The sequence below is a fragment of the Pelodiscus sinensis genome, chromosome 10, assembly GCF_052426305.1.
Source record: "Pelodiscus sinensis isolate ZL-2025 chromosome 10, ASM5242630v1, whole genome shotgun sequence".
NCBI lineage: Eukaryota > Metazoa > Chordata > Testudines > Trionychidae > Pelodiscus > Pelodiscus sinensis.
The window spans coordinates 9,355,900-9,382,446 of record NC_143061.1 but is presented as its reverse complement, the minus strand read 5'-3'; the positions used below and the strand labels follow the sequence as shown (position 1 = coordinate 9,382,446).

The 26,547-nt window shown below is 43.2% G+C and overlaps 1 protein-coding gene across 6 annotated transcripts in view; it reads left to right on the top strand.

Moving 5' to 3' along the window:
* The first annotated feature begins 240 nt into the window (after positions 1-240).
* Positions 241-26,547, top strand: part of ATP11B (ATPase phospholipid transporting 11B (putative)) — a 108,481-nt gene continuing 82,174 nt past the window's right edge. For all 6 annotated transcript variants that reach the window (XR_012906317.2, XR_016350339.1, XM_075938048.2 and 3 more), the window contains exons 1-4: positions 241-479; positions 20,511-20,627; positions 21,916-22,005; positions 23,959-24,039. Coding sequence is in view for 4 of the 6 variants with exons in the window: in XM_075938048.2 (XP_075794163.1) it covers positions 453-479; positions 20,511-20,627; positions 21,916-22,005; positions 23,959-24,039 (315 nt within the window). In the remaining 2 variants the exon portion in view is untranslated. The remainder of the gene's footprint in view (positions 480-20,510; positions 20,628-21,915; positions 22,006-23,958; positions 24,040-26,547) is intronic.

Below are 26,547 nucleotides of genomic sequence, written 5' to 3'. Positions count from 1 at the left end.
CAGCTGGGGGGGGGGTGAAGGGAGAGGAGGGGATTTTCCAAGCTGTTTAAAACGGCAGCTCCTCCAAAGCCTGGGGGGCAGCACAGGGGGGCTGGTTTGGATTTCTCCCTCAGCTTCCCTGCCCCCCCCCCCCCCATCTGTTCCCTGGCCTGCCCATCCCCCCGCGATCAACTTTCCCTCCTCCCCTTTTCTTCAGGCTCCGCCTTCACCCCGGGTTCCTTCTCTCGCGTCATTTCCGGCGAAGGGGGCGGGGCTGCCTGGGTGACAACGGCGGCTGCAGGATGGCGGTTGCGGGGCGGCCGCGGCGGCTCGGGGCGCTGGGCGGGCTGCGCCGCACCTAAGCAGGCGCCGCGTCTCTGCGCCATGGGGAGGCGGAGCAGCGACTGGCGGCTACACTGAGGCGGCGGCGGGCTCGAGCGGCGCTCCCGAGGGGAAAGCGAACGGCCGGGGGGATGTTACGGTGGATCCGCCAGCAGCTGGTAGGTTCCCCGAGCCGGAGCGGGGGGGGAGCGCTAGGCCTCGCCCGGGGACCGGCCTGAGGGGAAGGAGCGCCCCTCCTCCCGGCGGGCTGCGGGGCCCGGCCCCTTCTCGCGGCAGCCCCAACCGCCCCCCCCGCGCCCGCACCTTGGCCAGGCCTCCCGGGCAGCTGCCAACCTCCTGTCCCGGAATCCCGAGTGTCGTCTGAAACACGCCCCGGCCAAGCCCTTCTGTCCCGGGCGGGAGCGCTCTGCCCCCCCCCCCCCCCCCCCGGAGTGCGGGAGCCGGGCTGGAAGCGAGTATGAAGTAGCTGGGACTCGCTCTTCTACCTGTCACGCCGCGGGAAGTGAGAGGCGTGTCCCCCCCCCCCCCCCCCCCCCGGGAGGTGCGTGGGGCAATTCGCCCGGGGTTGAGCACCGGGCGAGTCTTTCCTCCTGAATGCGGAATCGGTGTAAAATAGAGCTCAGGGGAGCTAATTGTGGCAGGGCAGCTGCAGTCTGGGAGGGTTTTTGTTTTGTCTGTCCCTGAAGCTGTTCTCTCTTTTGGGGGGAGGTGGGTCCTCCTCTTTTAGAGAATAATGGCAGCGTCTCTTTCATTGGGTGCACAAATTCTGAGATTTTTCTTTCCAGCCTTCTGTTTCTAATCCTTGTCTGTCCCATTTCTCAGTCCATGGGTTCTTAGAAGCGGAGATAACTAAATGGATAAGATTTTCAAGCTATTTGGTAACATAACACAGACTCTTCCATCATAAGTCAGACAGTCTTGATTAAAAATCACAGACTTCTGTTGAAGGGGAGACTCCTTCCAATGATCAAGAGTTGGCATGCCTGTTCAACAGAATAAAATGGCACATACTGTACAGTCGCATTAACACATACGTTATCCCTGCCACTGCACGTATAAACACACATTGCTGTTTTGCTGTTCCCCTTTAAAACATTTGGCATTAGCACTTGAATGCCTTCCAATTCATAAAATAAAGTGAAATACAGACTCTCAATTAAAGAAATGCTTTCCAAGTGTCCCATAAATGGATGCTTCCATTATTTTTAAACTTTAATTTATTCAGTTCATTGCAGTTATCTTATGACTGATATATTCTGGTTTATACAATATGTTCTTATGGCTAGAGCATCTCTCATTTATTCTAGTTTAATTGCATATTGTCATTTTTTGGTAAAGAAAAACGTAGCCAAGACTGTCTCTTTTTTTTTGGACTGGTTTATAGTTATGAAGAAACCTGTGATTTAGATTATTTCTGATGTAATTATTTGAGGCATAGAGCTGCGAGTGACAATATGACATCCAGTTTTGACTGTTTTTATCGCTAGAGCTTTGCCAATCCACAGATATCCGCAGGTATCCACATCTGCGGATATGGATGCAGACCTCTGTAGTTCATTTTTGCAGATATGGATGCGAATACAAATTTGGCATCTAGAACCCCACAAATTTGATGTCAATGCGGACATCCATAACTCATTTTTGCACATGCAGATACAATTTTATATCTACATGGGGCTCTATTTATAGATTTGTTTTATGTCCCTGGAAACTTATCTCAGATCTTACAGTATAATAGGAATGTTAAGAAATGAGAAATTAGCTTATCGTGTAGTCAGTAGAATTTCTATGAACTACACAATTAGTTGATAGGGTTGGAAGCCTCCGGAAGCTACTCCCACCCTCCATCTCTTCTCCCTCCCCGCCCCCCCGTGACTCTGCAGTTGAAAAGTAGTAAGAGCTGAGCACACAATCAGCTCTTACTACATTTAAACTGCAGAGCAACAGCGGGGGTAGTGCGAGCCAGCAGCCCCTGTCTGCAGCCAGCCCCGAGAACAGCATAACACGCTGGGCCAGTCCAGCAAGGGGCAGCCTGCGGGTGAATTTTGTTTGGGTCGTGACTTCTCAGCACCTCTCATTTAACCACCCTCCTCTCGTCTTCCTGTCTGCTCTCTGGAGGCTTGGGAGAACCTCTGCAAGTACTTGGCTGGGCTCCAGGAAGGGAGCACTGGGTCATCAGTGAGGTGCTTTATCTGCCTATTCATGCCTCCAGCCCCGCGAGCAGAGCCATTTCGGGGCAAGAGCTCCACCCCGAGGGAGGGGAAGGGACTGTGCACTGGATGATTGACGTGCAAGGTAGCGGCGTCCAGGCATCATTCGAAATGGGTAGAGCCCGGTCAGGAATTGCAGGGCCATGGCGGGTGGACAGTGAAAGCAGGGCCGCATGAGCCCTACTCAGTCCTTGGCCACTCGCCCTGCTTTGCACTTTTGGGTTGCAGCATGCCTGGGCTAAGCCAAACAGCACCCATCCAGGACAAAGCCCCAACAACTGTCGAGCTCCATTCCATTCCTGCGAGCCCAGTGGGCTGCTGCCACCAGCACTCAGCGCCCGGCCTGGGCCTGTTCCAGCCAGGGAGCGAGCCCTGCCACACTGGAGTCTCCTCCCAGGGTGTCTGCAGGGCATGGCCGGACTCCCCAAACACATAGCCCAGCCACAGGTGCTGCCCCCACCTACCCATCCCACATGGAGCACCACCAGTCCAGGGCTCCGCACAGTGCTGCCAGTGATGTTGGCCTGGCTCACCACTGGAGACCCACCCACGTAGCGCCACCAGCCCAGCCAATGTGACTGGCCTGCATTTCCCTGAGCCCAGCCTGGGAGCACCTAGCTACTGCACTCCGCCCGCCCAGGCTTTGGTCCTGGGCTCCTGGCCCAGCGCTGGGCAGCCCTGGCCACTTCCTTACCTGCCGTGCGAGAGTGGGGCTCCCAGGAGAAGGAATGGGCAGAGAGCGGAGCTGTGGCTGAGCTGCCCCCAAAGTAGCTTGCTCGTTCTGGGTCCTTCGGTGGGGAGGAGGAAATGCAAGTAGAGTAGTTGAGTAGCCTAGGCTTATTGGATAGTCGAGTACTCAACTACTTTCTTACATCCGTACTGTATACTTCTGTTTTACTGCATCCATAGGCAAAAGGTTTGCTAATCCGATTATGACATCAAGAATCAGGGCTTTGATATAGTGCACTTTTTTCGTGTTTAACGTGAAGATCGGGTCGCTGTAGAACCTAATGTCTAGTATCTTTCTCACAAATTGTATGTTGGAAGAGTATAATCAGTTCTAGGAATTAATATATCAGGAATGGTTTTAATTGTTCTTAGGTTGCACTGTAATACTGGACAGCTCTTCAGAGATCTATTTAGTCGTGGACTAGAAAGGTAATTTGTGTGTCATATTTAAGGTCTACAGATTCATGGCTCTTTGGTCAATTTGCAGTTATAGGATTTTTAAATCAATACATGTCATGCTTTCAGCTATTTAAATCTTAAGTTTCTCAGTGTTGTAGTTGTAGGGGTCCTGATCTAAAAAAGGAGTTGTGGGGGATTTGCAAGGTTATTGTGTGTGAGTTGTGATACTTCTGCTTTTTCTCTTGTGCTGCTGGCAGTGGTGCTTTCCTTCAGAGTTGGTCAGTTAGAAAGTGGTGGCTTTTGGTCAGCAACCTGGCTCTGAAGAGCGATCAGCAGCAGCAGTGGAGAAGAAATGATGGCATGGTATGGTATTGCCACCCTTACTTCTGAGGTGCTGCTTGTGGGTTGTCACCTTCAGAACTGGATGCTCAGCCATACAGTTCTGAAAGCAGCACAGAAGTAAGGGAGGCAATACCGTGAGTCCCCTAAAATAATCTTGTGATCACTCTACAACTCCCTTTTGAGTTGGGACCCCCAATCTGAGAAACACTGATTTCTTCTGTGAAATCTGTATACTATATGGTGAAAGTGTACAAAATACCAGACTTCTTGGGGGCAGAAGAAGGAACCAGTTTTCACCGTCCATGATATTTTTTTTTCATGGCTATGAGTTTGAGGGTCCTACTCATACTCTGCATGATCAAGGTAAGTGTGACTAAAAAGTAACTATATGTAAAATTTGCATCCTAGATCTTGAATTACTTAACCTGCTGTTTATTTTTGAAGTTAGATATGGGGTTGTCTGAGTCCACAGCTTAACCACTGCTGATATTGAACGTCACATTACAACCTGACAATGACAAGTGTCTTAAGAAGGACCTTAATGTAATATTTAAAATATAACTAAAAAAAATTCAGGTGAATAAAAGGAATTTTTTCAGTTAATCTGAAGATGTAGCTGTGGTCTCTCATTGTATAAGAACAACAATTTGCACATAGGATTAATTTTATTTGTAGTTTTTGTCACGTTACTGTGTCAGTGTAAAACTATTCTAAGAAGTACAAACGTCTATACCACAAAATTCAGTGTAACAGGTACATTTAAAAAATCTTCTGAAGGAGAAGGGGTGGCTAGTGAAAATTGCTTTGGGAAAAGTATATGGGCAGCGTGAAAATGATATAGTTAGGATATGGGAAAATAAAAGCAGTTGAAAAAGATTTTGCAGAAGGTAGGGATTGCAGTAGAGAAAAGCAAGTACAAATTTATAGAATTTCACAGGTGTGGAAAGGACACTTACTCTGAATTTGAAAGAAGGCAGTAAATTAAGGAAACAGTAGTTTAGAGCAAAAGAAGAGGAATATAAACATAGTAGCAATGTTTTTTGGAAGAAAGGTAACAGAGGAGTTGGTTATGTTCTTGAAGGTGAAATGATTGAAGCATGGAGAGGTTTAAACAGTGGAGGAAATCAGGATGCAAGAAGGAAAGGATGGGGTTAAAAGAGGATGCGAAAAAAACAAATCTGAATAATGGGAAAGATGAGTTGTGTGCTTCTTTTGTTTTTAACCAAACCAACATATAGACCTTTTATATAAGGTTTAATCGTTCTGCTGTTTCACAACTCCTAACATTGAAATTTGGTAAATGCAAGGTGCAAGTCTGCATTTCTTCTCTTCTAAATGCTCCCTTTCCCACTGCTGCCCCATACTTTCATACATACATATTGATTTTACTTTTTTATGTTAATAAAGGTTCAGCCAACAGTTTTATTAGAAGAGAACATAATAGTGTTAAGTAACTTGGGTGGAATAAGGAGGAGGTACTAGGAAAACAGTTGAGATGTAAGAGATAAAATTTAGGTACCAGAAATAGGGTTGATGGCATAGACGTTCAAGGAGAACTGGGACTGTTGTGGGAAGGTAGGAGGCAGAATTCAGATTTGATGTAGGTAGGTGGAAAAATGCTTTGTTTTGGAAATCTTTGGATGTGTGTAATGGGTCTTGAAACAAAGTACTTGTAGATGAGAAGTTTGGAACTTTGAGTATATGGGTGAGTGGAAATAGAGAAACAAATATTCAAGTGTGGAGTGTGGAAAATGGCAGAGAAGCAGTAAGGGAATGGATGAAATAAAGCAGATGTTAGTAGGCTACAATGGGAAGGGCAGATATCCTGGGGTATGTCTACACTGCCACCCTAGTTCGAACTAGGGTGGCTAATGTAGGCATTGGAAGTTGCAAATGAAGCCCGGGATTTAAATGTCCCGGGCTTCATTTGCATCTTGCCGGGCGCCGCCATTTTTAAATCCCCCTTAGTGCGGACTCCGTGCCCGCGGCTACATGCGGCACAGAGTAGGTAGTTCGAATTAGGCTCTCTAATTCGAACTACCGGTACACCTCGTTCCACGAGGAGTAATGGTAGTTCGAATTAGAGAGCCTAATTCGAACTACCTACTCTGTGCCGCGTGTAGCCGCGGGCACGGAGTCCGCACTAAGGGGGATTTAAAAATGGCGGCGCCCGGCAAGATGCAATGAAGCCCGGGATATTTAAATCCCGGGCTTCATTTGCAACTTCCAATGCCTACATTAGCCACCCTAGTTCGAACTAGGATGGCAGTGTAGACATACCCCTGCTGAGGCTGCATCTATCTAAGTTTAATGTGAATATAAAATTAATAATGTCATGTATATATCTTTTTGAAAAGTAGTTTTCTTGAGAAGTCCATTACTGCATATTGTTACTGTTGATATAGGCACAAATGGGATCATGCTAGTACCTGAACATCTGTGTACACAAGGAAAACAGCAGGAAGATTGCCATGCTCTGAGATGTAGGAGAAATGATAGGGGAAATGGGTTACTGATAGAACCTGATTTTCAGTTGAAAAATTAGATAGTAAATTCCTCAGAGTAGTGACTTTGCCTTGTTTTTGTCTGAAGGTCTATGTGCACATCTAGTTTAGCACCAATAAGTGATTGGCCTAGATATCTTCTGTGTTGGGAGATCTCTGGAGCCCTTGTGACTGGAAAGGCCATAAATAGAAACTAACAGTAGCTTCTCAGGAGAACTGACTGAAAATGTAATATATATGTGTGGTGTTTTTAAGTATAAAATGAAGCATATAAAAAGTAGAAGTCATTTTAAAGTGATGACTTTAAAAAATGGACACTGGGCAGTGTATAACAAACTTACTAGCTTTCACCACCATGCAGAGAGTAACTGTTCTATTGTCTTTTTTTTTTAAAGGAACATATATTTCTTTCATTATGGTGTATGAACATGTCTGTTACTATTCTAGTGCACATGAGCAACAGGCACCCAAGGGTATAAACAGATTTATTTGCAGAAAAGGAGAAAACAGCCCAAGTTGAAAACAGATTTTTGTTATTTAGGTGTGATCTAAAACTATGTTTTAAAATATAGTTTCCCTTCAAGCTAATGTTAGTACAGTAAACTTCCGATAATCCAGCACCTTTAGGACCCAGGGGGTGCCAGATTATCAGATTTGCCGGACTATCGGAAGGGGGGGCTATGAGGCATCTTGGGTGGGGGGAATGCCACCCCAGACCCTTCATAGCCCCCCCCTTCCGATAGTCTGGCTCTGCCCCAGGCATCCCTGATTCAGCCGCTGCTGGCCCAGCTGCTCTGTCCCAGGTGTCCCCAAGTCAGCCGCTGCTGAAACTGATCAGGGGCTGATTCCAGGAAGCCCAGGTCAGACCAACTCAGCAGCGCCCCAGCTGCTCTGCCCTAGGCGTCCCCAATTCAGCCGCAGGTCAGTTTTAGCAGCGGCTGAATCGGGGAATCTGGGGGCAGAGCAGCTCCAATGGTTCGGCTGCCCGGAGCACTTCTGGGTTCCTGATGGTGCCGGATCATCAGGAGTACCGGACCATCAGATGCCGGACCATCGGAGTTTTACTGTATAATGGCAGGGTTGGACAATAATTTTTGGTTGAGGGGGGCACTCCAATATTGGTTAAAGGGGGCGTGAGTGGTCTGGAGTGGCCCCCCTGTTGTATTCAGGGGCTGTTCCAGATAGGGTGGATCAGCCCCTATCTGCAGTATGCCCCTCATGGGGCTAAAGCAGCCCTCTGCCCAGAGCAGGCAGGGAACTGCTCCAGCATCCAACGGTTAAACTTTCAGATCCCTAGCCCTCATCATATTTAATCCTTAGATTTCACAAAGAGAGAAGAGTAGATAAGTGCAGTTGTTGAGAATTGGATAATTTTGTAAGTACAAACAGATGCTTAAAAATGCAGCCAAGTTGGTAAAGAGCGGCTACTAAAGCTAATGTAAAAAACTGCATAATGTATAGGGAAGGAGTGTCTCTGTCTGGGTGAGGTGCTTAGATTATCCATAAGAACATAATCTACTTGAAAAGTCATAAGACACATATTACATAACCCACATTTAGGTGAATCATAGAATACTAGAACTGGATGATCTCTTGAGGTTCTTTCAAGTCCAGTACCCTGTCCTCACAGGAGGACCAAGAACCATCTAGATAATCCCTGATAGATGTTTATCCAAACCTCTTTTAAAGATCTCCAGTGATGGAAAGTCCACAATCTCCCTAGGCAATTTGTCAGTGTTTAACCATCCTGACAGTTACGAAGTTTTTCCTAATGTCAAACCTAAATCTCTCTTGCTGCAGTTTAAGCCCCATGCTTCTTGCCCTATCATCAGAGGCCAAGGAGAACAGTTTTTCTCCCTCCTCCTTGTAACACCCTTTTAGATACTTGAAATCTGCTATCATGTCCCCTCTCGGTCTTCTTTTTTCTAAACTAAACAAGGCCAATTATTTCAGTCTTCCCTCATAGCTCACGTTTTCTGGCCTTTAATTGTTTTTGTCGCTCCTCTCTGGACCTTCTCATTTTACCACATCCTTCTTAAAATGTGGTGCCTAGAACTGGACACAATACTCCAACTGAGGCCTATTCAGTGCAGAGTACAGCATGTCTTGCTCGCAACATGTTTGCTAATGCATCCTAGAATCATGTTTTCTTTTTTTGCAACAATGTCAGATTGTTGAATCCTATTTAGCTTGTGATCCACTATGACCCCTAAATCCCTTTCAGGAGTACTCCTTCCTGGACAATCAATTCCCATTCTATATGTGTGAAACTGATTGTTCCTTCCCAAGTGGAGTACTTTGAATTTGTCCTTATCAAAGTTCATCCTGTTTACCTCAGACCGTTTCTCTAGTTTGTCCAGATCATTTTGAATTATTGCCCTATTCTCCAAAGCACTTGCAACCCCTCCCAGCTTGGTTTCATCTGCAAACTTAATAATCATACTTTCTGTGATCCTTTCTAAATTGTTAATGAAGATATTGAAAAATACCAGTCCCAAACAGATACCTGCGTAACCCTACTTGTTATGCCCTTCCAGCATGATTGTGAACCATTAATAACTACTTTCTGAGAGTGGTTATCCAGTCAGTTTTGCACCCACTTGATAGTAGCCCCATCTAGATAGTTTTCTTTGATAGGATAGCAAGTCTTGCGGGTAAAGGAGAAGGGACGGATGTGCTATACCATGGCATATATAGACTTCAGTAAAGTATTTGATACAGTCTTGCATGACCTTATCATTAAACTCGGGAAAAACAATCAGATTCTTTTGACATGATTTGTTCTTTATAAATCCATGCTGGCTGTTACCTATCACCTTATTATCTTCCAGGAGTTTGCAGATGAATTCCTTAATTACTTGCTTCATTATCTTCCCTGGCACAGAAGTTAAACTGATTGGTGTGTAGTTTCCTGGGTGGTTGTTCTTTCCATTTTTATAGATGTGCACTATATTTGCCCTTTTCCAGTCTTCTGGAATCTCTCCTGACTTCAGTGACTTTTCAGAGATAATAACTAAAGGCTCAGATATCTCCTCTATCAGCTCCAGAATAATTTTAGTGACACAGTTTAGATATTAAGGATCTAAGTAATTGAATATTTCACTCATGAAAAGTTATAAAGAGGTTGGTTGTAGGAAGCAAATATAGGAATGAGTGTAGATTATCCCTCAGAATTGAGCATTTAGGATAGGTTATCCTGTAAGCCATCAGAGAAGAATGGCAGCTACTTTGTGATTTTGCTTCTCATCAGCACTCCAGCTTATTTCTCCTGATATAGTGATGTCTGGTGATATATTCTAGGTAGGTGTCCCTCATAGAACACTGCATTAACACAGAACGAGAAGTGTCATTTTGCTTTTTAACAGTAATGACGACACTTTAAAACAATACATTTTTGAAGTTGTATGTGCTGCTTTTGAAATGCTAGTGTTCTGGAGTGAAATGTGTCAAATTTGAAAGAGCAGTTAGTGATAATTTGCAGTATATCAGATAAAGCATTGTTGTTCCATTCTTGAGTATCTTTGAGTATTTAGATATGGGAAATCAGACAAGTAACCTGTCTGAAAATCTAATTTTGGTGTAACTGGCTAAAAGATTTTCTTTAAGAGTAAGTGAATAACTTGCATATTTCCCATCTATGATCCCCCTCTGGCAGGCCTAGAGTTGCCTATTCCTTGATCCAGATGTGGTTAAGCAATATAATTCATCTAATGGATCTAAAATATTCATTAATCATCTAGGATACTTGTTTCTCTTTTATCCAAGAGTGAATCTATCCAAGCATATAGGTGCAGTATGCAGAGTCAGATTCCTAATAAATGTATATTAATGGAAGCTGCAAATGGTCTACCTGCGAACACTCGAATTAAAAAAGCATCTAGCAGCCTGCCAGGGGCTAACTGAGGCAAACTATGGCCAATCCATGGGCTGCTTATTGCCCATCCAAGATGCTTTTATTTGTACTATTGTATCTGGACTGTTACCTTAGTTCTTAGAATAGAAGGTGTGATGTATGATGACAGACTCCATGTATTTAGCTAGGTGAGTGTATGGTAACAAACTAGGACACTATGGAGTTCACTGTTTATAAAATACTGGAAGATGAAAGAACTACACAAGGACAAAATATCTTTCAAAAATGTGAAAACCCAAATAATGCAGAACAATGTGTTTATTTAATAATTTAATGTTACTGCAGTCTGAAATTACAGGTAATGTTCTATGTATTATTATTTTTCCCTATCGTTAGATGAGTTGATTGACTTCAGTGTAATTTGCTTACAACTTAAATTCTGATTATTTTGTTTTATAATGGAAATGAAAGGAAAATGCAGAATGTGAAATAATTCCTTCTTTATTTAATTGAAATTGAAAGAATCCTGACTCAGAGCAGTCAATAGTAGATTACATTTGTCTGGGGTCTCTTACTTCTACTGTTGGCCTGGATAGTCTTGACCTCACATAACTAATGTGGAACCTGGCTTTGATATCCATGCTTTAAAAAGGTGCAAAAATCCTTTGGTTACATGAAGATTTGAGAGCCACCTGGCAAGAGCAGTAATAGAATTCATTTGACAAAGTGGTTCTAGAAACAAAAGGTCATTTCTGCTAGCAAAGCACAGGTGACATTTATGGATTAATCATGTAGTTGACTATGCATTGACATCCTTACTAGTCACTTGAAAATCTTAATCTTTATATTATCTTCCCTCCCAGAGGATTGTGATAATTGTAGATAGGGAAACTGAGGTTAAATTACTTACTTGAAGGCACAAAGACAACTGAAGATTAGTATTGGGATAAATAATGCCTAGTTGAAGACATCCTGAATCCAGTGCTTAAACCACTAGACCACAGTTGCCTATTGGAGTAAAACTGAATATTGCATTCTGGAACCTGTAAACAGTAAAGGTTTCACCCCATTATTAATTTGGGGACATCTCATTTGTAAGCCCTACTTGCGATTCTGCCATTTCTGATGATGATCAGTTTGTCCAGTATATCTGGGACTCTTGTTATAAGTCCTGTTGAAAGATAAGCTCCTTACTTAGCATTCCTCTTGGGTGTGCAATTGTGCAAAATAAAACAAAATCACATGCTGGACACTTAAGAAAATTAGAACAATGGTGATATCCATAAAAAAGATTTTTTTTAAAGTTGTTTAAATTTTTAATTTTAGAATTACTTTTGCATGAATAGTCATTGATTCACAATTTTTGTTTTGATTGGTTTGAAAATTCACAGAAACTTGTATGAAGATCCATTATTCCACATAAATGCCAAAATCCCTTCTCCAGAATACTGAAGAATGTAAGCAAATGTACTGCTTTGTGATAAGAGTTGAATAGATCTATTTACTGATAAAATGAATACATGTAAACTTTGTAAACATTGTCATTTAATCTTTGTACTATCTTATTTGCTATAAATTCTCATTTGACTTTAATTTCTGTTTTGGCTAATAAAACATAGTTTAGAAGAATTTTTGAATCTATTTTAGCCATGCATCCTGAATTCAGCCATTCAGTGATAAAAGTAGTATGGTTAATAGGTTAATTAAAATCACATTGTGTGCGTGTGTATATACGGGCAGTCCCCGGGTTAAGTACAAGATAGGGATTGTAGGTTTGTTCTTAAGTTGAATTTGTACGTAAGTCGGAACTGGCGTCCAGATTCAGCCGTTGCTGAAACTGACCAGCGACTGACTACAGGAAGCCTGAGGCAGAGTTTCTCTGCCCCGGGCTTCCTGGAATCAGCCGCTGATCAGTTTCAACAGCAGCTGAATCTGGATGCCTGGGACAGAGCAGCTGGGGCGCTGCCGGGTAGGTCCCCGCAGCACCGCACGTCGGCGCTGCGGGGACCAACTCGGCAGCCCCCCAGCTGCTCTACCCCAGGTGTCACAAGTCAGCTGCTGCTGAAACTGATCAGCGGCTGATTCCAGGAAGCCCGGGACAGAGCAACTCTGCCTTGGGCTTCCTGTAGTCAGCCGCTGGTCAGTTTCAGCAACGGCTGACTTGGGGATGCCTGGGGCAGAGCAGCTGGGGTGCTGCTGGGTTGGTCCAGTAGCACCGCTCCTCTGCGCTACTGGACCAACCTAGCAGCACCCCAGCTGCTCTGCCCCAGACGTCCTGATTCAGCCGCTGCTGAAACTGACCAGCAGCAGCTGAATCAGGACGTCTGGAGCAGAGCAGCTGGGGTGCTGCTGGGTTGGGCCAGTAGCACCGAGGAGCGGTGCTGTGGGACCAACCGGCAGCGCCCCAGCTGCTCTGCCCCAGGCATCCGTGAGAAAAGCCTGGTCTGCTGGGGGGGCGCACTAGCTGCGCCCCCTCAGCAGACCAGGGAGACGCGGGCGGCGGGACCGAGACGTGCCGCGGTCCCGCCGCCCGCGTCCTCCGCGGCTTTGCTCCACGTCTCCCTGGTCTTCTGAGGGGTCCCCCCCCCCCCCCAGCAGACTTGGGACACACGGAGCAGCTTTTCTCACCCCGGAGGACGCGGGCGGCGGAACTGCGGTGCGTCTGGGCGGTCCCACTGCCCGCGTCCTCCGGGGCAAGAAAAGCCCTGTTTGTAAGTACGGATCCGACATAAGTCAGATCCGCGTAACCCGGGGACTGCCTGTATTGTGTTACACTTTACCTATTTAATGTTCTCCAGACTTAGAGAGCTTGAATTTTTGGATGGGAGGGGTACAGAAGGGTCTCAGATTTCTGTAAGAACAAATTTTGTATGAGAAAATAGTTAAATGTTACGTGCTGTATTATGGCAACTTTTTTTTTTACTCCTGCTGCAGAGGCGTTTCAATGACTTAATGCTCTTAAGAGTTTTAGGAATTCAGTTTTGTTTTAAATTATGACTTTTTATACTTTCTTTACAATTAGACTTGGTTACCAAGAGGTCTGTGTAAACAGAACAGTCACCTTCTTGTTCATATTGCTTTTCATTTCTTTTTTTAGTGATGTCAGAAATCCATTGTTTGACATCACAATTGCTTCTGTGGACAAAACTACCACAGTAAAGTACAGCATCATTGAATGACCCTAAAGAAATAATGGTAGCTCTTAAAAAAAATTATGGGGGTAATTTAGATAGGCAGTTAAGTTCTGTTTAAATTGGAATTCATTCAGAGCATTTTGATTTACAGCCTTACTCTTTTTTTTTTAAAAATCCACAAAGCATCGTGATAAATAGCACTACAGTTTCCCAAACACCATGCTGAGTTTTTTCTTTCAGAAGAGCACTACCTTACTGAATTTTCATCTCACTACTGGGAACACTTGTGTTCCCATCAAAATAAATATCTGATTTTGAAATACAATGTGAATTGGTTACAAAATGTGGTAAGCAGCAATGATAGAGATAAGGAGGAAGAGGAAATTGCAGAAATAGTATGTGATAGTTACTTTTTTCTTTTTAACATTGCTGCAGTGCATCTTTTAGAACCGGAAGGAATGTGTAACAGTAGTCCTTTAAAAGAACAAATTTGCATGGAAACACATAAGCCTGAGGGTACCTGAGGTTCTTCACTCTTTTTTTTTTTTTTTTTTTTTTTTTTTTCCTAGTTGAAGCTGTGCTTAAAATAGGTGCAAGAAAGGTTTTTCCCTCTTCTGTTGTAACCTTTGATATGAAAAATTTTGTTTGACTTAAGTACATCGATATGCCTAGAAGAATTAGTCGTCTATAAAAGTACACATTTGTACAGACTTCTGAGTATATATAGTGTATGTAAGCAGGTCTTTTTCTGCCATAGGAAAACTAGTCACTAAATAAAATAGTTTTCAGAAGATGGATTTTCTTATTAATTTTTTTATTTAACAAAATCTAAATAGGTTCAGCAATCTATCTAGCAGAACAGTGGGCTGTTTCCCAGAGGGTAAAAGTTCAGATTCCATACAGGCTGGGTCAGAGTCACTCCCCTCCCTAGGGAAGTGGCCTCCTATAAAGGTCTCAAGTTTACTCTCTTTGTTAATATATGGTGATGGTGCAGGGCTCTGAGTTCTCTTTGCTTGGTCAGTGTTGCTTTGACTTTTCTGCATGTATTCTGAGTAAGGGAAATGTTTCCAAATATGGCTTTTTCCTCCTCTTCTATTCTCTCTCCCCACCCCCCACCCCCAAATCTGCTGAAGAATCCACTTACACATGAGATTCTGAAATTGCATTCTTTCTTTTTCAAAGCAAATGATAATGTGTCTCATCTTTCTCTCAAGTTTGAATGATCAACAGAGGAATTACTGATAGAAGGTGGGAGATAATATGAAGTGCATAATATGTATACATCTTGTGATAGTAATGCAAATTGTATAGTTACTGTTCAACAGCAGATCTATAAATATTTCTTTGTGTTATAGTATAAAGCATGTGTTCCCAATCTAGGGGGGCGGGGGGCGTGAGGTGACCCAACCCCCCCATTAATCCCTCCCTTCTCTTCCCCCGCCCCCCACCCGCCCAAGTTTTGCTGCTATTTTTGTTTTTTGGCCTTGGTCAGTTGCTTTTTTTCCTCAACAAGTATTGCTGCTATAAACTACATACCAGTTAGTTTAACTTCTGTGCCAGGGAAGATAATGGAGCAAGTAATTAAGGAAATCATCAGTAAACACTTGGAATGTGGCAGTGTGATAGGGAACAGCCAGCATGGATTTGTAAAGAACAAATCATTTCAAACCAATCTGATAGCTTTCTTTAATAGGATAACGAGTTTTGTGGATAAGGGAGAAGCGGTGGATGTGGTATATTGAGACTTTAGTAAGGCGTTTGATACGGTCTCGCATGATATTCTTATCAATAAACTAGGCAAATACAACTTAGATGGGGCTACTATAAGGTGGGTGCATAACTGGCTGGATAACCGTACTCAGAGAGTAGTTATTAATGGTTCACAATCCTGCTGGAAAGGCATAACAAGTGGGGTTCCGCAGAGGTCTGTTTTGGGACTGGCTGTGTTCAGTATCTTCATCAACGATTTAGATATTGGTATAGAAAGTACGCCTATTAAGTTTGCAGATGATACCAAGCTGGGAGGGGTTGCGACTAATCTGGAGGATAGGGTAATAATTCAAAATGACCTGGACAAATTGGAGAAATGGTCTGAGGTAAATAGGATGAAGTTTAATAAAGACAAATGCAAAGTGCTCCACTTAGGAAGTAACAGTCTGTTTCATACGTACAGAATGGGAAGTGACTGTCTGGGAAGGAGTACGGCAGAAAGGGGTTATAATGGACCACAAGTTTAAATATGAGTCAGCAGTGTGATGCTGTTGCAAAAAAAGCAAACATGATTCTGGGATGCATTAACAGGTGTGTTGTGAGCAAGACACAAGAAGTCATTCTTTCACTCTTCTCTCTGCTGGTTAGGCCTCAATTGGAGTACTGTGTCCAGTTCTGGGCACCACATTTCAAGAAAGATGTGGAGAAATTGGAGAGGGTCCAGAGAAGAGCAACGAGAATGATGAAAGGTCTAAAGAACATGACCTATGAGGGAAGACTGAAGGAATTGGGTTTGTTTAGTTTAGAAAACAGAAGATTGAGGGGGGACATGATAGCAGTTTTCAGATATCTAAAAGGGTATCATGAGGAGGAGGGAGAAAACTTGTTCATCTTGGCCCCTGAGGATAGAACAAGACGCAATGGGCTTAAACTGCAGCAAGGGAGGTAGGTTGGACATTAGGAAAAAGTTCCTAACTGTCAGGGTAGTCAAACACTGGAATAAATTGCCCAGGGAGGTTGTGGAATCTCCATCTCTGGAGATATTTAAGAGTAAGTTAGATAAATGTCTATCAGGGATGGTCTAGACAGTATTTGGTCCTGCCATGAGGGCAGGGGACTGGACTCGATGACCTCTCGAGGTCCCTTCCAGTCCTAGTATTCTATGATTCTATGGAGGGGGGGGAGGAGAGGGGAGTGAGGGAGCAACCTGGCAGCACTCCAGCTGCTCTGCCCCAGGCGTCCCCAAGAGCAGCTGGGATGCTGCCGGGTTGGTCCGGCGCTACAAGACCAACCTGGCAGCGCCCCAGCTGTCCGGATTCAGCCTGCTGGTGAAACTGACGCTGCTGGTCAGTTTCAGCAGCGGCTGAATCCCGATGCCTGGGGCAAAGTAGCTGGGGCACTGCGGGGTTGGTCCCACAGCGCCGAGGGGCGGCGCTACGAAACCAACCCGGCAGCACCCCAGCTGCTCTGCTCCCGGCGTCCCCGATTCAGCTGCTGGTCAGTTTCAGCAGCAGCTGAATGGGGGAAGCCTGTCCGGCTGCCCCAGCACTTCTGGGTTCCTGATGGTGCCGGACCATCAGGAGTCCCGGAGCATTGGATGCCGGACTAATGGAGTTTTACTGTAAATGTTTAGGCTCAGGTTGGAGTCCAGACTCTGAAACCTATCACCCTCAGAAGGTTACAAAAATCAGGCTCCAGCCTGAGCCCAAATATCTACGCTGCTATTTTTAATCTCTTACTGCGAGCCCCATGAGTCAATTGACCTGGGCCCTGAGATGCACTGCCACAGACTTTTTTTTTCTAGTCTTAGACATACCCTTTGTGTGTTTGTCCCAGTTTTGTCTTTGTACCTTTTTCTTGCCTGACACTATACATAGAACAGACTTTCACTTCTTCTCTGTTAAAAGTTTTATTCTTCAGATTCTTATAAAACCTTCCTTAATTGTTCTTGCACCTTTCTTTGTATATTGTCATCTTGTTTTCTGAATTAAGTTAAGTTCTGCATGACAGGGGTCATGTTTGATCTGTAAGTTATTCTATTTGGTTCCATAAATAGTTTGACAAGTACTTTATATTCCCCACTGCTGTAATACTTACCCACTTTTGTATATGGTTCTTTTAAGATCAATAAACGAAAACCCTGCTCAAGTATATGAAAGAACATTCAGGCCTGAAGTATTTTTCTTATCAATGTTTTTGTTGCATTTATATTTATCACATTGTCTATCACTTTTTTGGTAGCAATCAATTTCATGCTTACAAATTGAGTATGAATGTATGGATCTCTGATGGGCTTTGTCAAGCACTGAAAGCAATTTTAATATGACAGTTTTCAAAGTGCTTAATATTGCTGCTTTAATTTTAAGGTCTGTTGCATTTGTTACCTGTGATTATAGTTTTTAATAAGTAAGGAATCCTCTTTGAGTTGCTTTATTGCAAAAGCCAGCTTTATGCTCTTTGTAGTTTATAAAGCAGAAGAATTGAACTTTTTTCAACCCTATCTATGTTACTAGTGTGGCCTTATAAAACACATCCATACATACTAGAAATGAGGGTTAAGCCTAGGTGAAAAGTATCTTGCCTAGACTGTAATCTGAAGAATAATAGAGAAAAGATAATAACCTTTGAGCTTATGCTTAGGCTTTGTGCTGTGTTGCTTGTTCTGCCTTGTTGGATTTTTAATTTCAGCATTTTTATGGCTTTATTCAGGTCTGGCTTTGTCAGATTGTGCCCTTATTTCTACAATTCTCATTTGGTGTTGGTTTGTGTCTATCATTACTGGATTTGGGATAATTGTTGCCTTCATTTATTTGCCCGGTTTTTTCCATGATTTATACAGATAAAAAGGCTAGCTTTAGATCATGTGCATTCTGTGATTTTTGTTTGTTACTAATGACCAGGTAAGATGTCTAAGTTATCAGCTGAGAGGCATAATCTAAATCAGCAATGGGCAGCCTAGGCCTTCATCTCAGTGGGCTGGAAGATAGTCATAAACAAGATGGTCTCCTGGAATAGGGTAGTTTTGCTAACTGTGCTTGTGTACCTAGAATTTGCGAGCTATGCCGACTGACCTATAGCAGCTCTTTGATTGGATGCAGAGGGAGCACACAATTCTCTTAAGTGTGCACTCAGCAGGTATCTCACTTCACATGCGCTTGGTTTCTCCGTGTGTCACTTGAGTAATACCAATAGGGGAAAAAAAACTTTATGGACAGAAACCAACAGAATCTGGCAACACTGGAAGGGAGCCAGTTCTAAACAAACTGTCTGATGGGCGACAGTGATCAGACTCAGATTGCCCACCACTGATCTAAACTAATATTTGCTTCGTCTCACACCCAAAGGGAGTAGAAAACCTACCTAAGACTCCCTCTGTTGGACTAGATTTTTAAAGCCAGTTCTGTAGTCCAGTGCTGAGGATCTGGTAAGGGAGCCATAAAAGAATTCTTAGATATAACTCATCTAGTTAAGGCTGATGCCAAATTTGCATGATCAGAAATACGCATGAAAAGAAATTCTTGGTGCTGAGACTTTCTTCTAAAGCCTTGCTAAGAAGGCATGAAGCTTGGCTTGTAATCAGCCTCAGTTCTGAGATTGTTCTCCCACAGAGCAGACTCACCCAAGCATTTCCCAAGAATAGGGATTCATAAAGGAAGTTATTGAGGGAGTAAGGTTTGTTATCAGTAATAGTTCTTTCCCCTTCTTGTCAAGTAATTTGTTTCCTGGAATGTCTTTCTTTCCATAGCACTTGCAAGGCAGGTGTCATAGCCTTGTTGAGCTTGAGGGTAAGGATCAGCCCTCTGGAAAATTGGCCAGAATTGTCTGACCTCAGTGGCACAAATGGCATCTGTGTCACTGCATCCCCTTCCGCCTCCATCCCTTCCTTGCAATTTTTGTCAATTTGTGTCCCCAAAACAATTTGGTCTCCTTTAAAATTGTAGGATTTGGACACGAAATTTGAGAGCGCACACAACTTTCTAGAAACATCATACTTGTTGTTTCCCTTCCCCTATTTCCTTGTGAGAACAAGTAAAAGTGGTAGATTAGGCAAAAAGCAAGCATAATCCCTGCAAGGAGGGTAATAGTTATGGCACATAGGGACAAGACTGGTTCTCCTGTAATATTTCAGATGGCAAAGAACAGTCTTGTAGTAGAGACCTGAGATTTGCCCTTGCTCAGCTGTTGAAGCAGCCCTTGCTCTCAGGCAATGTTGTCTGGTCTGTCCCTTTATCCCCTTTTGTGATAGTGGCTCTTCCTGACCTCTTATCAAAACTAGGTCAGCAGCAGATATTGGTGTGTGTGGTTTTGCTGGCTCTGATTCCAGTGCAGCTGGCAGTGTGAGCTTCAGCAGTACCAGAAGTGGGACCAAGCCCCAGGTGCAATATCTGCTCTTGGAAGAAGCCTTGCATCACAGGCAGCACTGTGGGATTAATTTTCACTTCTAAAATTGTCTAACTCTGATCAGCAAGTCTACAAAACACAATGTTCCTACCGTTAACATAATTGGATCTGAATTGATCATAATAGTGTGTGTGGGGGGGGATGGGGATTTAAAAAAAATAATCTTCAACGGTAAACATGTTTTTTGTTGTTTTTAGGCAGGAAATCATTACTTTTTTGGGAAAGGGGCAATTAATGTTTAGTCTGTTACTTTATTTTCCACTGGTCATTTCTTTTTGAAACTTCAATTATAGTACAGTAGTATGTTAGCATGATTCTTCTGTATATGGTTAAATTATGATCAGCATTTGTATGGCTTTTAAAAGTTCAGCTATGAGTATCTTTGTCACCTGTATTTTGTTTTCCATTTTTGCTTCTCTCCTCCTTACTCTTACGCTGTCTTAGCCAAACTGCCATTTCTCTGGGGGATTTCTGTATTTACCTGTGAGATAGTAACCTTTACCTTCATTTTGCATAGCTGCATGTGCTCTTCTGTCTAAAGTTTTTTGTAACATGTGTCCCATAAGGAAGGAAAACACTCCACACAAATTTAGATTTGTTGTCAGTTGATCATGTCGTCACTTTTAAATACAATAGAAATTTAAAAAAAAACCCACAAATCAAGAATGTGTTTAAATGACATTTAAAAAACAAGTCTCCTGACAGCACACAAACAACTACTTTCCTGGCCCAAATATGTTAATCTTTGTGTTCAAGTAATAATTTGCTATTCTAAGACTTATTAAAATTTGATTCTCAATTTTATTTTAAAGATTAGCAGAATCTCACATGCCATCTGTGTCCAAAACTAGTTTTGAAGTAAAATTACCTGCCTGTTGATTAACTGAGTTTTACATTTGCCTTTCAGGGTTTTGACCCACCACATCAAAGTGATACACGAACTATTTACATAGCAAATCGTTTCCCCCAGCATGGCCATTATGTTCCTCAGAAATTTGCAGATAACAGAATCATATCATCTAAGGTAAGGATCCATGTACATTGTCAAAAATATTAATAACATCCTAAATGGTGATTGGTCTTTATGGAGTATCTGTGCATCTGGTGTGGGGATAGTGTATAAATAGATATAATTTATAAAATATCCTAGTTAGTTTCATGGCACATGTACATCATGTAAAACAGCAAATCACTTCACAACCAAAGTTAAAGGCCCCTTCTGCTGCTCCTCTTTGCACTTCTCATCCTGCCCTGCAAAATACAAATATCTGTTTGCCCACTGACCGATATTCTCAGGTAAAATTCCTCAAAAAAGAGGAGTCTTGAACCATGAGATCTACTGGCCCTACATGACCTCCAGATATTCACATTTCTACTTAGAGAGGGCATCTCTCAAATTACCAAGCCTTAAGCCTATCTGCAAATTCTGATCCCGTTACAACATGTATTGTGTGGGTACAGATGCAATGTAAAATAATAAATATCCTCTTAAAATTAATTGCCATAATAAATATGCAGATACAACATTACTGGTCCGCCAAAAGTTTGCGAATGGGTTTGCTGGTCCATGGTATAAAAATGGTTGGGAACCGCTGGGCTAGAGTGTAAAGACAGAAGGCAGCAGATAGCAATGTCTGCTGCTGCTGGAGCAGCCTCAGTAAATCTTCCCCCTTCCCAGTAACCACCAGCTGGCAAACCACCGATGGGCTCAGTGAGAAGGAGAAAGCTATCTCTACATAACCATTCCGACACCCACTAGGGATGTGAATGGGTAACTGGTAAGCATCAACCTTGAGGGTGATGCCACCGGGGAACGGGTGGACAGTTACCCACAGGCAGGCCCTCACCCATGGCCCACTATGGACAGAGGGCAGCTCCAGTCCCAGGGAGCTACTGGCTTCCAGCCTGGGAATTAGTAGCTTCATGAGTAGAAGCGCTGCGGAAGCAGCAGCAGGAGAGGGGGAAAGGCTAACAGCTCCCAGCCCATGCAGGCTAAGAGTTGGCAGCCCTCCACCCCACCCCGGCACTGCTGCCTCCGATGCACAGGAGGTGGGGGAGGCAGGAGCTGGTGTGCGTGGGGAGCCACCTTCCCTGCATATAAACATGCAGCTGCTAAAAATTTTAACAGTTACATGTTTACACAAAAACACATTTTAACATCCCTACTTTGGGGAGGATCTGGGGTGTGAGACACAAGAGAAGAAGGTTGTGAAGGATTTGTTAGGAAGAGAATGGGAGGTAAGTGAGAAGGGTTTGAGGGAAAATATATGCAATGCCATGTTATATAATCACATTTCTTTTTTTCTTTACAGTATACAGTGTGGAATTTTATTCCAAAAAACTTATTTGAGCAATTCAGAAGAATAGCCAATTTTTATTTTCTTATTATATTTTTGGTTCAGGTAAGTTTGAATAAAACTCATAATTTCATAAGAGAAACTGTATTAGTGTGAATATAGAGCTAGAAAATGGGGTTGACTAGCAGAACTGAGAATACATTCTACATCTTGGGCAAATCACTTACATTTTGTCTTTTTTTTAATCTTTTTTTAAAGGTGCTATAGCTATTTCATGAGGGTTTTGAAGGCTTATCTAGTTAAGCTGCACTGAATTTTAGCTCAAATTTGAAATATTACTTTCAGTATTTATAGTTTTTATATATTTTAAATCTCTTTAATTGAAAGAGCATGTGTCAATTAAAGTCATTTCTAGTGTCTATAATACAGTTGCAGCATTTCCCTAAAGTCTGAAATGTGGCCAGTGAAACTCGACTGGGGGCGTGCACAAGAAAATAGATTAGAGGTGCCCCTTCTTCTGTTGTGATCCCTAGCTGAGAGGGCAAGTGATCCCTGCCTCCCCTGCCACACCTCTCCCTTCACCCTGCACTGCAGAGACGGTGCTGGGGGGAACCAGCTTTTAAGCAGACTCCCCCCAATACTGGCTCCTGTTTCTCCCCTTCTCTTGCTGCTTCTGATACAGTAGTGACTCAAGTACCGGATAAGCCTCAGCTTATTGAGTAGTAAACTAATCGACTAGTCGCTTACATCCCTAACAACAATATTAGGAACCATTATCAAAGGAACAGATGAGACAGGAAAATCATAATGTGACTATATAAATGTATGGTATGGCCCCATCTTGAATATTGTATGCTGTTCTGTTTGCTCTACCTGAAAGATATATTGGAATTGGAAAAGGTACAGAGAGGGGCAACAACAATTATTAGACAATTTCAGACAGATCTAATAATGTTCTTAAATTAATATTAATACTTTGAATTACTCTGTATCTGCAGCCCTTTAAGTTAGTTTATCCTGAAAAGTAGTATTGTTCCTACAATAGAGAGAAACGCATGCAGAGATTATTAGTGTTTGCACTGTATTTGGCACTAGAGGTTGTACCTCCCTCGTCAGGCACCCTCAGGACCTGACTAGTCCCAAAAAAGGAGATTTGCCGAGTGAGGGGAGGTTCCTCCCAACGTGGCCCTTGCTACCCCCGGCTAAAACTCCAGCTGAACCTTGCTGCTGCTTGCCTGGCCATGGCTCCCCAGAATGGAGCTCTGGGGCTGCTAGGGCTGAGGCTCCGTGGCTGCTGGAACTCTGCAGCTGCTGCCAGCCCCCCCGCTACCACCCGGTAGCAGGGGCCAGAACTCCCTGCTGCTCTCCGCTCCCTCCACATGGGGCTCCTGGCCGAGTCACGCCCTTCCTCCCCTGCGGCCTGACCTCCTTATACCTGGACTCTGTCGTCCAGGAACATCCGTGGTCCTACCGGTTAAGGGAGGTATAACTTGTACAACAGTTGGAACACAAAATGTAAAATCTGCAAGATTCTCTCGTGGGAGTCAGAAAGTGGTAATATGAGCAAGGAGATTCTTTAATTTATGTGCCAAAGATAAAGCTCCAGGAAGTTTTTGCTTTCAGTTTGAAATTAAGAAGCTGTTTATCCCACTTTATATTGTGATAAGCTAGTTCTTTGTGTGGTATAAAGCAGTTTTATATAATATATTTCTTAATTCAACTTGTTAGGAAAAAAAATCTTATTTTGATTATTTAAGAGTCTTTAAATCAAAATATGTGATATACACTGCAAACTGCAGGAGAAATTCTCTTCTGTGATCCTCACCATGGATATTCTGTCTGCACTGTATGTCAATATTGTCACCTTTTAGGAGAATTGCTTCTGACATCAAGGGGAGTTTTCCATTTAGAATGGCTTTAGAATATGTAATAAAAAAAGATCACTGCTTTTACATGAATTTTTCTCATGTGGAGTAAAGTGGTGTTGTCTTTTTTGTTTTTTATAAGATTTTAAGAATTATCTGGTACTAACATTATTCTCACTCTCATTTCCTGTAGCTTATGATAGATACACCTACCAGTCCTATTACAAGTGGATTGCCATTATTCTTTGTCATAACCGTAACAGCCATAAAGCAGGTATGAAATTAGCCTAACTAGCATGATTCCTTTTTAAATATTTTCTTAATCCTTTCTTTAATAATGTAGTCAGGGTTTGTAAGAAACTCTAAGCAGTAAAGAGCGCACACAGTTTCTTGAAAGAAATTAGTAAATGTGTTTTAAAATATTGTCCAACCAAAGTTTAAAGTACTGAGCTCTACTTAGCTGCCAGGTGCCCAGTGATTCATTGTAACACTCTTAAATATACAGGAATGACTGTCAAAAGACATTTTTTCTGCAGGCTTTATATGTCAGATTTTATAAGACTGTTTCCTAATGTCTCTCACTTATTGCCTTGGCACCCCTCGGTACATATTAAAAAGCAATCCTTGTAAATAATACAGACCAGCAAAGAGACTTGGAGTGCATGATGCATTTAAAAGTACCCACACGATATCTGGCAGCAGTTGAAGACCGTCCCAAGAGTGTGATAGAGCTTTTCTTGCCAGTGGAGAACGGGACCCAGACAGGAAAGGCCTAAGTCTTCCCCGGGGCAGAAATATTGATATTTATATACCTGTCAGATTAATGGAGTCAACCACTTGACAGTTGCATATTGATTGGAGGCAGACATTAATATCCTAACCGTATAAAAATACAGCCAGATCTCTTTATTTAGATACAAATATTTCATTATCCTTTAAGTATGTTAATGTTAGTAGAGCTTTTGACAAGGCTTGATGGTTACCCTAAAACAGGATTAACTAAAATTCAACATTAGAATTATATGCAGAATTCCTCAAATAGCGAGGGTAAGACGATTGTTCGGGATATGAATTATTGAAATGATCTTTTTTCTGGTAATGTGACTCCCCAGCATTCAGTGCACCAGTTTCAAGACACATCACAGAACTTCATAACTCTGTTAGACTGGAACCATTCTTTAGCAATGTTGTAGTGGAGGGAGGATGAGGAAATGAAATATTGCCTCATACAATTAGAGTATTAAAAATATTGCAAGTAGGCATAATATTTTAAATCTAGTAAGTTTTGTGTGATCACAAAAGGGTGGCTCCAGTAGGAATCTGTAATGGTGTGTGGCCAGAGGTGAAAGTAAAGCGGTGTGCCTCCTGCTGCATTCTGGCAAAAAGCCAGCTGGCTGAGGCACTCTGCTGCATTGGGAGGGACAGTGTCATCCTAGCTTGGCTTTTGGGGCTTCCTGCAGGCTGCTGCACAAAGCAGCAGGAAACCAGACAGGTTAAAGGGGCTGGCTGGGAGCATTGTGTCTCTCACATGCACACGCATGCACACACCCCGGTCCAGGACTGCCCAAGCCTCTTCCCGTGGGCACCATTTCAGGATAGCAGGAGGTGGGAGGGGCTGCAGCTGAACATACCAGTCGCTGCTGCTTTTCTTACCCTTTTTTCCCTGACTGTTGAGTGAGGGGAAAATGCAGTGTGCTACGTTCCCCTTGGTCCCAGCTGTCCAGGGGAGGGACAGAGGAGAAATGCACACAGGCAATGCACTCTACCTTTGCTCCCTGAGAGTCAGGGGAAGCTAGGGAAGCCCCCTTGCCCTCCAGAAATAATGTCCTTGTCCCACCCATTCACCCCTACACACACCAGCTGAGCCCCCTGCTGTACTCCTGCACTCCCCCACACACATCCTCCCTGCTCTGAGCCATCCACACTCCCAGCCCCCTGCCCCGAGCTCCTCTCACACCCCAATCCTGACTCCTGTATCCCCCACATGCCTAGCCCTCTGCCTTGACTCCTGCACCCCCCCTCCCACCCTCAGCCCATTGCCCTGAGCAGCTCCTCATCCCCAAACTCCTGCCGGACTCCTGCTATACCCCCTCACATCCCCACCATCTGTCCTGAGGGCCCCACCCTAACCCTAACCCTAACCCCACCCCCGTACTCCACCTCACACTTACAACCATACCTGTAAGAAATTTAACACACACCCTGTCATGGCTCCTTCCCCACTCTGGCACAATAAATGCAGAAGTTGGGGCCAGCAAGTGCCCCAAAACCTTATCTACCAGGCTTCCCCCCAAAATCTTAAAACCCTAGATTTTGGGAATAAAACTTCTGCTGCCACCACCCAAGTATTGATGTGAAAACTCAGGGGAGAGATCACTTGGGAAATCTCAGCCCTGAAGTACAAAGCAAAGCAGGACATAACCATTAACCAATACCATGTTAATCAAAGAAAAGAGAACTTTTATTATCACCACAATATCCCTGTTGCAAGTATAATGCCTAGATGGAAAAGTAACAAATAATATACTCAAGGAGAAACTCCATGAGCCTAGAACTTAGTTACGAAGAAAAGCCAACCATTTCTTAAAGTGCACAAACATCAGATCCCATACCCAAACCATAAAACAATAAAACCTAATGGATTTATCTAAACTTTACCCTACTTACAGAAAGTGAAGAGTTGTTTCTTGGAGACAGACATGTCTGTCTCCCTCAGAAGCTGGAGGGAACTCTAAGAGACAAAGGAGGGAAAAACCAAACATTCCTTTGTCCTAGTTTGAAA